This window comes from Dromiciops gliroides, chromosome 5 (assembly GCF_019393635.1).
Source record: "Dromiciops gliroides isolate mDroGli1 chromosome 5, mDroGli1.pri, whole genome shotgun sequence".
NCBI classification, from domain to species: Eukaryota; Metazoa; Chordata; class Mammalia; order Microbiotheria; family Microbiotheriidae; genus Dromiciops; species Dromiciops gliroides.
The window spans coordinates 105841231-105854517 of record NC_057865.1 but is presented as its reverse complement, the minus strand read 5'-3'; the positions used below and the strand labels follow the sequence as shown (position 1 = coordinate 105854517).

General features: G+C 39.1%; 1 protein-coding gene across 9 annotated transcripts in view; it reads right to left on the bottom strand.

Moving 5' to 3' along the window:
* Positions 1-13287, bottom strand: part of HIPK2 (homeodomain interacting protein kinase 2) — a 215376-nt gene that overhangs the window by 59031 nt on the left and 143058 nt on the right. For 5 of the 9 annotated variants that reach the window (XM_043966155.1, XM_043966158.1, XM_043966156.1 and 2 more), the window contains exons 7-9: positions 12983-13145; positions 6213-6432; positions 4723-4844 (exon numbers count right to left, since the gene is read on the bottom strand). In XM_043966155.1, the coding sequence (XP_043822090.1) occupies positions 4723-4844; positions 6213-6432; positions 12983-13145 (505 nt within the window). The remainder of the gene's footprint in view (positions 1-4722; positions 4845-6212; positions 6433-12982; positions 13146-13287) is intronic. The other 4 variants (XM_043966159.1, XM_043966160.1, XM_043966162.1 and 1 more) reach the window with 1 other exon arrangement.

Here is a 13287-nt window from a genome sequence, read left to right as displayed (position 1 = left end):
AGGAATGGTTAAAAATGCCAGAGGAATAAATAAATGGATAAAAAAAGGAAGAACCAACCTGCCAGGAAAAGGGAACAGTGGCTTCCCTGATGGAACTAAAGACACATGAGGAAGAGAAATAGCTGTCTCCAGTATCTGAAGGATTCTCAGGTAGAAGAAGGGTTAGACTTACTCTTGGCATCATTGCAGGAGAACTGCAGAGGCAAAGTTAGGAGGAATGTAAGGGAAAACTTATCAACAAGCAGAGTTGTCCCAAAGTGGAGCAGTTTGCCTTGGAGATAGAGTTCCCCCACTGCATGTCTGTGAGCAGAAACTAGCTCATCATTTGTCAGTGAGGTTTTCCTTATTAAACAAAATCTTCAAGGTAGTTCAGAGGAATCACAGGAGGGGCTTGAAGGTTCTCTCTCAGTCAGGGGCGATCTGAAGGGTTAGGGACAAGGAATTTGTGGCAGGGTGGATTAAACCAGCGTCTGATTGGAAGGGCTATGCATGAATCTCGACTCTGTGTGTGACTAAGACACTCTGGGTTTTGATTTCCTCATCTGTTAAATGAGGAGTTTGGACTAGATCTCTAATATTTCTTCTAGCTCTAAATCTATGATCCTTTGATTAAGAGAAGTTGGGGTTTGGGAAATATAGGTTAGCTTTTTCCAGAAATAGCACCTGGAAGCAGGACAAATGATCCTTTTTAGAGTTCTGTCTCTACAATCCTGCTGTTTCCTCTTAAAATGTGAATATTCATGGAAGATATCACAGCTCAAGCTCATATCTACCTTTAGCTATAAAAAATATTGCAAATCCCCTTTCAGTAGTTTTTTTGCTATGGAATTGCTTGCTAGATTTTCTCCAATTTAATTTTTAATTGGATGTATATTAAAAAAAACCAAAACAAAACAAAACTGCTGTCCGAGAAGGGAAGGCATTTAGGACAAACAAATAGTAATATTGCCATTTGTTGAGAAATCCTCTGAAAAATCCCATATCCCTGGGATCAGTCATACCTTAAGCTTACATTTTAGTAGGCTGCTAAAAACAAGCATGGGAACAGGTCAGGATCTGAGGCTAGGGTGTGCCAGGAAAGAGTAAAGAAGCAATGAAAAGAAGGGTTAAAAAATGACCTACATAGAGCTCACCCATTTTATACTTTTTCTTAAGATAATTCTAAGATGTGCCACTCATCTTCAGTGTTCTTACCCTGTTCTGTGAGCTCAGCATTTAAAAACTTTTATCACCCACTGATATCATATAATGTTGTATAGTCATTTAGTCAGGCTACCTGGTTAGGATCTGAGTAATGTTTATTAAAAAATTAAAAATTGTATCTATGACCTGCAAATATTATCAGACTTTAACATTGACTAAGATTATACTTTTGGTAGAATCCATAATCTATGTAAACACCAGAAGCTCCCTGAGGAAAGGTTGGATATAATACATGTAGCAGTAGCATAATACAAGAGGAAACCTGTATTCCTCAAAATCTCTTGGCTAACAGGTCAGATATTTTGCTATTTGATTTTTTTTTAAACAGTAGAACCTTTTTTTTGGGAGGGGGGCAGGGCAATGAGGTTTAAGTGACTTGCCCAGGGTCACACAGCTATTAAGTGTCAAGTGTCTGAGGCTGCATTTGAACTCAGGTCCTCCTGAATCCAGGGCTGTTGCTTTATCCATAGCGCCACCTAGTCGCCCCTAAAAATGGAACTTTCTTACAGAGTTGTTTTAGAAGAAGTGTCACAGAATCCTAAGATGAAAGAACAAAGGTATAGATTTGGCAAAGAAAAAGGAAATGTGGAAATTGAGTGCCAAAGTAAAGCCAATTATATTGGCAACATGTTATAGAAATGGAAATCTCATCTGTTGGAGAGATGGTAATTTAAAAGGTAACTTCTGGAAATTAGCCACATTACCAGGAAATTTATATACCAAAACAGAGACCAGAAAGCAGGCCTATGTCTTGGAGCTTCTCAGGTCTCTTCCAAGTTGCCCAGAGGTACAAATTTCTTTTGCATGGGCAGAACCTTTTTTTTTTTTTTTTTTTTTTGCAGGGCAATGAGGGTTAAGTGACTTGCCCAGGGTCACACAGCTAGTAAGTGTCAAGTGTCTGAGGCCGGATTTGAACTTAGGTACTCTTGAATCCAGGGCCGGTGCTTTACCACTGCGCCATCTAGCTGCCCCTTGTGGGCAGAACCTTTTAAGATGAAACTGATTGCAAACACCCAGTTCAGAAAAACTGAACCTGCTGTCTTCCTATGAAAATTAGACCACCAGAGATCCTACGAAGGAAGCCACTATGAAGTCTTTGCTACTTTGTTCCAGCATGGAGCATGTTCCTTGGAGAAAGTATGCAAATACTGAAGAGTTCTTTGACAGACTCAAAATATACATGAACCCAGAAGCTTTAAGTTCACAAGTGAGACGATGCTAAAGGCCAGGCCTAGACTTGTGACAATCAGATCAGGCAGTGAAAAGGATGAACCCAGAGGCTTTCCTGACCTCTGAAGAGGATGTATTTTTCTATTTTTTCCCCTTCCATCTAACCCTTTTTCTCTTGATTTCCTACCTCCAGTGACCCAAGAAAAGCCATTTAAAAGGTGAGCAATAAGAGGACAAAAGAAAACTGCATGGACCCAGAAGAGGAATGAAGATATGGGAGATTCCTGGGTGTACTTTAAATGCCAGTAACCATTTAAGTTCAACCCTGCTACCAACAATAAATTATTGACTTTACTTGGGCATTAGGCTACATTTTAGCCTTTTTAACCAACTGATACATTTATTTTATTGAGTATTACTATTTCCATTTTATAGCAGAGGAAATAGTTCTACGTACTTCAAACTAGCTTAAGATGCAAATCTAGTACATGCTCGAATATATGGTTTATTTTTATAAATGTGCCATGTAGTGTTAAGAAATACATATATTTTTTAATCTCCCCATTTAAGAAGACATCATGTCTTTCAGCAGAATTGGTCTAAAAGTCTGCATGATAAAAATACAAGAAAAATAATTTTCTCATACTTTACTCTGCCACTGTGATTAATTTTGCTTAAATCTCCACTGTAACCCAAGATCTCTTTTGCTTTCATTGAACTTAAGTTTATTATTTTTCTTTATGCTGTGACTTTTTCTAAGTTTTTCTTTGCTTTGTTCTCTTCATTAGTTTTCTTCCTTTCCAATTTATTATTATTATTTTTTTGTGAGGCAATTGGGGTTAAGTGACTTGCCCAGGGTCACACAGCTAGTAAGTGTCAAGTGTCTGAGGCCGGATTTGAACTCGGGTCCTCCTGAATCCAGGGCCAGTGCTCTATCCACTGCACCACCTAGTTGACCCTTCCAATTTATTCTTAAATTTTATTCTCTGATTTATTATATATACTCTTATTTATTTCTTCTCTAATCTTTCTGTTCCTTATTGGGGCTAAAGTTTCTGAAGTATTAGAGGTCCTCATTATAACCAGATTCTCTATTATTGCCTTGATAGATCTTGTCTTATTATCTTTGCTGGTCTCCCCCCCTCCTCCCCCACCCCCCACTATGCCTCATTCTAAGAAACATCAATTTATTATGGAAGCAAAGTTGGATGGAGACATCACCATGTAGAGGAAAACAGTCCCGTGACCCAAACTGTGCAGTATGGTTCAATTCCTTGCCTTTTCCATAATAATTTAATTTCCCAAAGGCTGTCTCATCTTTGGGTCCAAGTCTCTCTTCCCTTCTCACTCTACCATTTTGGCTATCAGCTCCCCCTAGGAGCTCAAATATCCCTTAACCAGGGCCAGGCTGTTGTTCCCCTTGGAGGCAAAACACTCTGAGAAGACAGTATTCTAGCAAATGAACTCTCCCTAAATTAAACCCATCATGAGGTCTCCCTCTCTATTTTCTGGCAGCTTCCCCTTTCACCAACATAGTATCTCTCCATATGCAACTGTGGACTTCATAGGATTCATAATCCATTTCCCTATGTCCATCTTCTTTTTCCCTTCCTATTCGTACATCTTCCTCTGCTATTCTGTCCCACAAAAAAAGGGGTTTATGAGGTTTAGTTCATGATGTTTCAGTCTATTCTTCGTCTTCATTTTTCCTATTTCTTTAAGCTCTGCTTATATAAGAGAAAAATGAAAAAAAATCAGACTTCTTCTCTGGTACAAAGGGAGGGCCCAACATTTTTATTTGAATTTTCTAGATCAAGGGGGTACCACGCTCCTAACTCCTGTGATGTGGAAGGGATAATTGTATTAAGGTAGAGTCTCTAATGCCTTGCAGGGTCCCTAACGTAGGGCCAGGCCCCATTCAGAAGGCAGCACATATGTTTTCTTCCCTTTCCTCAACACCTGGCTAAAGCAGGGTCAGTTTATGCTGTTTACTGTGGGATACTAAAAGAATGGAGGAATGTCCTAGCAAAATCCCCTTCAACTGGGGTGCATAGATCCCTCAATGCACCTCAGCCATAAGCCTTTGAATCAGCTTGTATCCTACAGGAGCTATTCTTCTTGTGGGCTTGGGGAGGTGAGTTGGGGAAGGGTGATGAGTAAGTGACTTAAGGACTGCCTTTCGACAATGTTAATTCATAAGGGATTTACTTTGTTGAGGTTTTCATCTATCATGCCCTTGGTTTTGGGTATAGATATTCTACAACTGGCACATAACTACATGTGACTACAATGATCGTCACATGACTCCACTAGAATTGAAAGAATTATAACAGATAAAAAAGAAATTACCTGTGCAAGTAGACCTGGTTGGATCTGGAGAGGCTGAGCTCCTGGAGCCTGAGTGACAATTGGAACTGCATTCTCCATCCGCACAGAATAACCAGCATGCTTTGAAGGGGAGGCTTGTAACCCTTTACCAGGAAGTGAATAAGAAAGCCTTTTTAGTATGTTATTAGTTAAGAGACTCTTAACTTGGCTGCAATTTGAACTGAAAATAAGATATTTTTTCAAAGAGATGCTTAATAGTTCTTGCTTAGTCTTTTCAGTCATGTCTGACTCTGTGACCCTATTTGGGATCTTCTTGGCAAAAGTACTGGAATAATTTGCCATTTCCTTCTTCAGCTCATCTTACAGATGAGGAAACTGAGGTAAACAGGGGTAAGTGACTTGCTTGGGGTCACACAGCAGTAAATGTCTGTGGCCAGATTTGAACTCAGGAAGATGGATCTTCCTATTCCCAGACCAGGCACTCTATCCATTGTGACACCTTACTCTAAATGGAAAATACTGAAGACAACCTTGAAACAGACACATGTTCTTCGAGAGAACAGGACCATAATTTGGGCTTTTATGAAGATGAGCAACATATTTAGGATAGAGTCAACTGCTGTCTGGGAAATTGTAACAGAAAGATCTTTAGCTACCTTTCCTAATAACGTATGGCTCAAGGAAGAAAAGGCCAAAGATCCTAAATCCTAGATTCTACTAGCTTTAATGCCAGCTATCCTTCTAGATCTCTATTTCCTGACTTCTAAGCAGCTGTCATATTGTTTACCTCTTAAGGGGTTAAGAGAACCAGTGTTGAGATTTCTGGATAAACACGGATATATGTAGTCAGCTCTTGATCATTTGTACCTATGGAGGCTGGGTACTAATGTAGGTAATCCAAAAACTATTTGGCTTTAAAATCTTTTAAGCCAACATACTGATTTTCATAATTAAATTTTACTTATATGGAAACAAAAATTCCACAGAAAACCACACTAATGGAGAGACAGTATGATGTAGGAGGATAAAGAGCAGGCATTTGAGTCAGAAAGTCTTGGGTTCAAGACCTGCCTTTGCCATTTATGGAATCAAGAACTTCCTCATTAACATAATAGTAGTACACAACTATATACATATGTATGTGTATATATATATTACATAATCTGATCTAGCAGAGGCAGCAACATTCAAATAGCAGGTCTCAACAGCAGATTAATTTAATGCAGAAATGTGATATTATTTCTAAGTTGGTAGAATCTAGTTAAGCCAAAGACATGCTTTATTCCAGTTCTAAACACTATGGACAAACACTGATATTCTCATGAGGATGCTCACAAACTCTTCCACCTGCAGAAACCTGAAAGAAAAGAATAAGATTCTCTGATACCAAAATCACCTATGGCAGAATATTTTGGATGTCAGAAAATTGGAGGTTTTCAAGTGAATAGCAGACAAGAACATCTGTAGTATGAGAAGTAGCCATCACTCAACAAGGATCTGTTCTTCCTTACCTTGGAAGCCTGGGGGACACACGATAAGGGCTTGCTGGAAGGGGTCAGGCCGGGCACAAATCTGCGCTGTTCCTGTCTGCAGGGGCATACTCCGCTGGGCCACTGCAGCCATGGATGCCGCTGAGGGCTGGTAGAGTGTAGATTGGTAGTTTAGTATGGAGACTTCGGGATTGGCTAAGGAAATAGTGGCACTGGTGGAGGTGGGAGCCAGGTTGGTGGCCTAAAGGAATGATGGGATTAAACAAAAATAAATAAAAATAAAAAATGAGGGAGGTGGTATGTCGGAAGACACAAAGCTAAAGCAAATAACTGAACACAAAGAAGAACAAACAAAAACCAAGAGCAAAAGCAAAGACAGAGGGGAGTGGAAAATAGAGTTGAAAGGTCTCAAGGAAACATAAGTACCTGTAGTCAACTGAGGACCCACAACACTTTTCTGTGATTACACATACTCCTCTGATGGCCAATTCCCTCTGCAGAGAGTTATATTTATATAACCAGAAGGAATAAATTCTTATTCAGAATTAGGTTCATTGTTTGAGGTCTCTATGTCCTCATGGTATTGTGTTCAGCTGCTAAATCTTGTGAACAGCAAAGGTGAAAACAAACGGTCAAGAGAATTTAACTAGAGATGTTTCACCATGGGCCACTGAAATTATTTTCACCTCACTTCCTCTCATTTAAAAAATTTCTTTAGGAATTACCTCTAAATGGCAGGCAGAGGCTTCAGAAGGAAATCAAATTCTACTCCCCTTCTCATACTCCATATCAACTTTCTTTCCTCTGTTGCTTCAGAGAGTAGACAGAATGTTTGTTTGTTCCTCAATAACATTGTGAGGTTTTGTGCTTTATTTTACAAAGAAGTGTTACTGAATCAATCAACAAGTATGTACAGCGTGTTCATTATGTAGTCTATCTAGTGCTTGGTGCTGCAGGAGAAGCTGAAGAACTCAAAGTGGTCCCTGCTTAAAATCTAGACAGGAAGACAAGACTTAGTGAAAAAATGAAATATAAATAAATACAAAAATCTGCGTCTTACAGATTCCAAATGCCATCAGAATTAGGAGAGGAAAATAAGTGAAGTCTGGAGGCATCAGAGAATCCTTCAAGCGGAGGTAACTTAAGCTTGAACTTGAAAGATGTGTAGAATTTGGTTAGGAGAAAAGACCAAGAGTAAAGATACGGAAATGGAATAATGAATCAGACTCTCAAGAGTTGGAAGGGACTCAGAGGCTCTCTAACCCAACTTATACCTATAGCATACCTGACAACCGCTCATCCAACTTTTGCTTGAAAATTTCCCGAAGGGAGAACTCACTACCTCTTGAGGCAGTCCATTACGTTTTTGGAAGGCTCTAAATATTACAAATTTTCCTTACGTCAACAGACATGGAAACCCTTCTATTCTTCAGTATAAATGTCCTTGGTCCCATAATGTGGCATAAACTCAAGGCTCTTTATCATCCCAATGGTCCCTTTCTGTATACTCCAATTTGTGAATATCCTTCCTAAAATGTGGTCTCCAGAACTGAACTCAATAACCACATGTGGACTGACCAATAGGAGTTTTACCCATACCTATCACCACACCTATCAGTGCAGTCTAAGATTGCCTTAGCTTTTTAGGATGCCTTGTACCAGTTTTTTATCACTGGTCCATGAAAATCTGTAGGTAGTTTTCAGACAACTAACTGCTGTCTTGCCATACCTCTTCCAGCTTGTACTGGAGAAGTTAATTTTCTGAACCCAGCTGTAAGACAATGTTCTTGCCTATTAAATTTAATTTTATTCCACTTTGCCCCATAGAATTTAAGTGCCTTGAGGGCAGAGACTTTTTCATTTTTGTCTTTTTAGCCCCCATGCTTAGCACAGTCCCTGGCATGTAATAGTGACTTAAATATTTATTAATTGTGCTTGTAAATTCAATGTCTTTGCCTGTCAAGATCTTTTTTTTAATTCTAATTTTGTCTGTTAGCTATCCCTCCCAGCAAATCTGCTAATACTGGAATCTGTGCTTTTATTTGGTTCATTGATAAAAATGTTAAACAGAACAGATCCTTCAGGACATCCCACTGGAATTTCCCTAAGTCAGCATCAACAATTAGCATCAATTTTGACTGATCATTTAACCAGTTCCAAATCCATCTAATTGTACTGTTTTCTAGCCCATTTCTCTTCATTTTCCATAGGAAAAAATAGAAGAAAAATTTATATTTATAAAGTACTTTCATCATAATAACTCACCTAAGGTTATACAGTTAGTGAGTGAAATGTTGGATGGAGTAAGGACTCAAATTCAGGTCTTGTGATTCTAAAACTATTGTATGTTCCACTACATTATGACCAAAGGATAATGAGAAGACCAGGAAGATTAGAACAGAGGATTCAAATGGAAGAATTATAGAAAGTAAGACTGGATAGAAGAGATGAGTCAGATTATGGAAGATCTAGAAGACCAAGTGGAAAAAATGAGGGCTTGATGCAGTAAGCAGCAAGGAGTTAGCCTTTGGAGCAAAGGAGTGACATGATATGGTGACAGCAATGTTTAATTAAGGATGATCAGTCTGGTAGGAGTATACCAGATGTATTGCAAGAGGTAGAGAGTAAACTGAGGACTAGGAGATTGATGTAGTTGTCTAAGCATGAAGTATTAAGTGCCTGGAGCAGGCAATGGCCATGGGAATGAAGAGAAAGGAATTGAGAGGAGAGGGGTTTCAAAATAAGAATTAAGAGGAACTACTGGATGTAAGACATGAAGGAGAGGGATGAGTCAAAGATGACTCTAAAGCTTTTGAGTCTTGGTGGCTTGGGAAATGGGTGATCCTGTGGGCAGAGATAGAGAAAGCTACTTCAAAGAGTTTAATTTTAGATACATGTTTTGACACCAAGACATCGAAGTGGAGATGTTCAGTATCAACTAAAGATATGAGACTGCAGCTCAAATGAGAAGCCAATGGAGGAGATTAGTAATGTACAAAGTGACTATTGATTAATGGATGCTGTTAAAATAGATGAGCTTTATGGAGAAGAAAATGTAGTAAGAGCAGTAAAAGGCTGAGCACAGAGCCTTGCTTGGGGAATATCATAGTTTGGGAACAGGAAACTAGGAAAAGAAATACAAGCCGAGAGGGAAGAGAAGCAGGATGATACAGCAAAAGAAGACAGAATTTCAAGAAGTTGCTCAATGTTGCTCGATGTAAAAAAGAAGTAAAGGAATAGCTGTTTGTAAATCAAATTACATTTTAAATGCAGTGCTGCACTTAGTATCGAAAAGAATTACAGAGTGAATTACAAATTTGCAAATCATCACCCATGGGATCTGGTTTTGTTTTTTTTTTAAAGTCTGACATGTCTATCTTAAAAACAAAAACAAGGCACAATCTACACTTCTGTCTGGAAGAAGCCAGAAAAGGTGTATGTGAATCTACTTTATTCATTGATTGACTGGTGAAAGAAACAAGTTAGATATTCCCTCACACAATTTTCTCTACTGTTATCTAATTGCTTGTTGGATGTCTTTATTTAGATGTCCTGCCATCATTTCCACATGTCTAAATCCAAGATCACTTCTCAAAAAAACCAAAAACAGCATTCCTGTTTAATTTCACAATTTTTGTCAGTGATACCATCATTTTCTCAATCTCTGAAACCCTCTTCTCTTCCTCACACTCCACCATCCTACAATATGTCTTTTATTTATTTATTTTTTTGTGGGGCAATGGGGGTTAAGCGACTTGTCTAGGGTCACATAGTTAGTAAGTGTCAAGTGTCTGAGGCCGGATTTGAACTCAGGTCCTCCTGAATCCAGGACCGGTGCTTTATCCACTGTGCCACCTAGCCGCCTTTCACACTCCACCATCCAATCAGGAACCAAGTCCATTAGTTTTTCTTTGTAATATCTTTTGAATCCATCCTTTTTTTTTTTTTCTATTATCACCACCACTACCTTAGTCCAGATCCTTATATCACGCTTATGCTATAATTTCATTTCCCTTCAATATCCCCTGCATAAAGATTTCAAGTTAATCTATTTTTTTCAAGTTAATCTAATATATCTGCATATGCTCTCTGTACTTGCCTCCTTGCTCAAAACCCCCAATGAATCCTGACTATCTAGAGAACAAGATCTGTACTCTATAGCACGGTAGTTAAGGCTCTCTATGGTCAGTTCCAAACCAATCCTCTACTACTTCTCTATGAGAATTTCTTTTCTTTTCTTTTCTTTTCCTTTTTTTTTTTTTTGTGGGGCAATGAGGGTTAAGTGACTTTCCCAGGGTCACACAGCTAGTAAGTGTCAAGTATCTGAGGCTTGATTTGAATTCAGCTCCTCCTGAATCCAGGGGCAGTGCTTTATCCACTGTACCACCTAGCTGCCCCTCTATAAGAATTTCTATCTGATATTTCTAGCCTAAGTCCCCTCGTCTCCACTTCCTCACCTACCACTCTGGTTTAGGCCCTCATTACCACTCACTTGGACTTTTGCAACAGCCAGTCCCCCAATAAAAGCAATCCCCAAACTCAGTGGCTCCCTATTACCTCTAAAATAAAACATAATCAAATGTACAATAAAGTCCTCTGTTTGACATTTAAAGTTCATAACAACCTGACCCCTTATTATCATTCTAATTTTCTTACACATCGCTCTCACATTCTGTGACCCAGCTCTACTGGCCAGCTTGCTGTCTTGTGCAGACAGTTCTCCTTTTCCCATCTTTGCCTTTGCACTGGCTGTCCCTCCTGCTTAGAATGCATTCCTTCCTCATCTCCATCTCTTGGAATCCATGGTTCACTTTGTTTTTTATTTTTGCTTTGCATTTAAAAAAATTTGTTCATGTTTATTAGTGTCTATTCAGATACCACCCAGGAACGATTTTTCAGATTGCTACGATTGTTTAAAAAAGGAGGGATAATTAACAACTGTCTTTTTTTCCTCCATTTAATTATTTTTTTTAAAGAATGCTTTTTTTTGCACTTACATATAAAAACTATCCTTAACATTTGCTTTTTATAATTTTGGTGTTCCAAATTCCCTCCTGCCTTCCCCCTCCCTCCCCACCCCTTGAGAAGGCAAGCACTTTGACATTGATCTGCATACAGAGTCCATCAGCATGGTTTACTTTAAGACTGCTCAAGAGCCACCTTGTTTCCATCAAGCCTTTGCTGGTTTTTTCTTCCTTTCCCTTCTCCCCTCAGCTGCTAGTGCACTCACTCCCCAAACTAGTTTGTATACATTTTACAATTTATTTATATATATCGTACTCTCTGAGCACAGGAACTGCTTCTCTTTTGTCTTTATTACTTGACAAGTGATTGTTGATCGAGAGCCTTCTGTTCCATCCAAACTAATTTATTTCTACTTCCCAAACATGGCTGGCACGTTTACACTTTCCTATCATTGCTAAACTTTCCCCATTCTTCTGCATATATTTAAGTCCTATCTTTTTTTTTTTTTAAGTGTATCTGATGTCCCACTGATTCCATGAAGCCTTCTCTGATCAAGTTTAAAATGATTTCCCCCTTTTCTGAATTACTATAGCATTGATTGTATGTATTACTCATATTTGGTACTTAGTGAATGCTCTATTTTTAGTGCTCTTTTTTATACAGAAGGCTTGTCTTTTTTTCTTAGCTATACTGTAAGCTCCTTGAGAGGAGTGCCTTTCTTTTACTTCTCCATATACCTAGCACAGTGCCTTGAACACAGGTATTCAATAAATGCTTGATAATAAAGGATGTGTCTGTCTTATGGAGGAGATAAGGCATATATTTGTGTGACTCACTGGCACAGCAGAAATGGTGACTGAGTTGGATGGGAGCAGGAGAAAAAGAAGAGAAGGTATCTAAATGCACATCCTTTCCTTAGCACCTTTCTTTCTTTTTTTTTCTTTTTTTTTTTTATGGGGCAATGAGGGTTAAATGACTTGCCCAGGGTCACACAGCTAGTGTCAAGTGTTTGAGGCCACATTTGAACTCAGGTCCTCCTGAATCCAGGGTTGGTCTTTTATCTACTGTGCCACCTAGCTGCCCCCCCTTAGCACTTTTCTTATCTCTCAATCATCTCAGCTTCTAGTTTCCCCTCATTCTTAGGTATAAAGCCTTTCTTTCCCCTTCAGAGTCCCCTTCTCCTACTCTCAATTTTTTTCAGTACAGGACATGAAAAGTGCTTTTAAATTCTTCAATATACAGAGACTACCAACTATTGCAGGTTGCCAGATTTTAGAGTCTGGTCCTGGTTGTGCCATTCCTTAGTCAGGTGACTGGGAGCTGGCCACTTAAAGTGCCCATATTCTACCCCAGTTTCCCCTCATGTAAAAGGACGGGGTTGGATGACTTGATTTCTAGAGTATGAGGACTAACAGATTTTCGTGTTCAATGCTGAATAAATGTAAAAGATAAAAGCTGGCATCTCTCTGTCATCATCCTAGAGTGAGAGAGAGAGAGATAGGGAAAAGAACTATAAAGTGCTTACTGTGTGGCTCACTTAAGAAAGCTTAAACCAATGTCCAACATAAAAGGAATTGAGTTCCTCAGAGAAACTATGGTCAGAAGCAAACCATATTAAACCATACTTATCCATTTATTTATCTTTCTAGCTTCATATTCAAATATGCTGAATTCTGGCTCTGATACAGCTTCAGTGGAAGATGATGCCCCATCCCCAGAATGTTCTACTAAGTGCATAGAGCACAGGCCCTCTTCTTTATATAGCAGCTGATGATGTCACTCTGGCATGTTCTTCCTCTCCCTCCCACCCCTGGCTCTTGCCTTACCTGGTTGTGGACAGTGTTCAGCTGGTTGTTAAAGGTCATGGTTAGGTTGGTAGATGTGCTGGGGGCCACATGGGTGATGAAAGGTGTTTTACTCTGGTTCACTGTATCATACATATTCACCCGACGCTTGCAAATCTCCATGTTCTGGAAGCAAGACTTGACACTTTTCATAAAGAAGGGGGAAGAAAAGATGAAGGGAGACAAAAGAATTGGAGAAAAAGAGATGGGTGGATGTGTGGGAATGAGGTGGAGTGAGAAAAAGAGAGAAAGAAAAAGTGTTAAAGAGAACTCAATGAAATCAACTG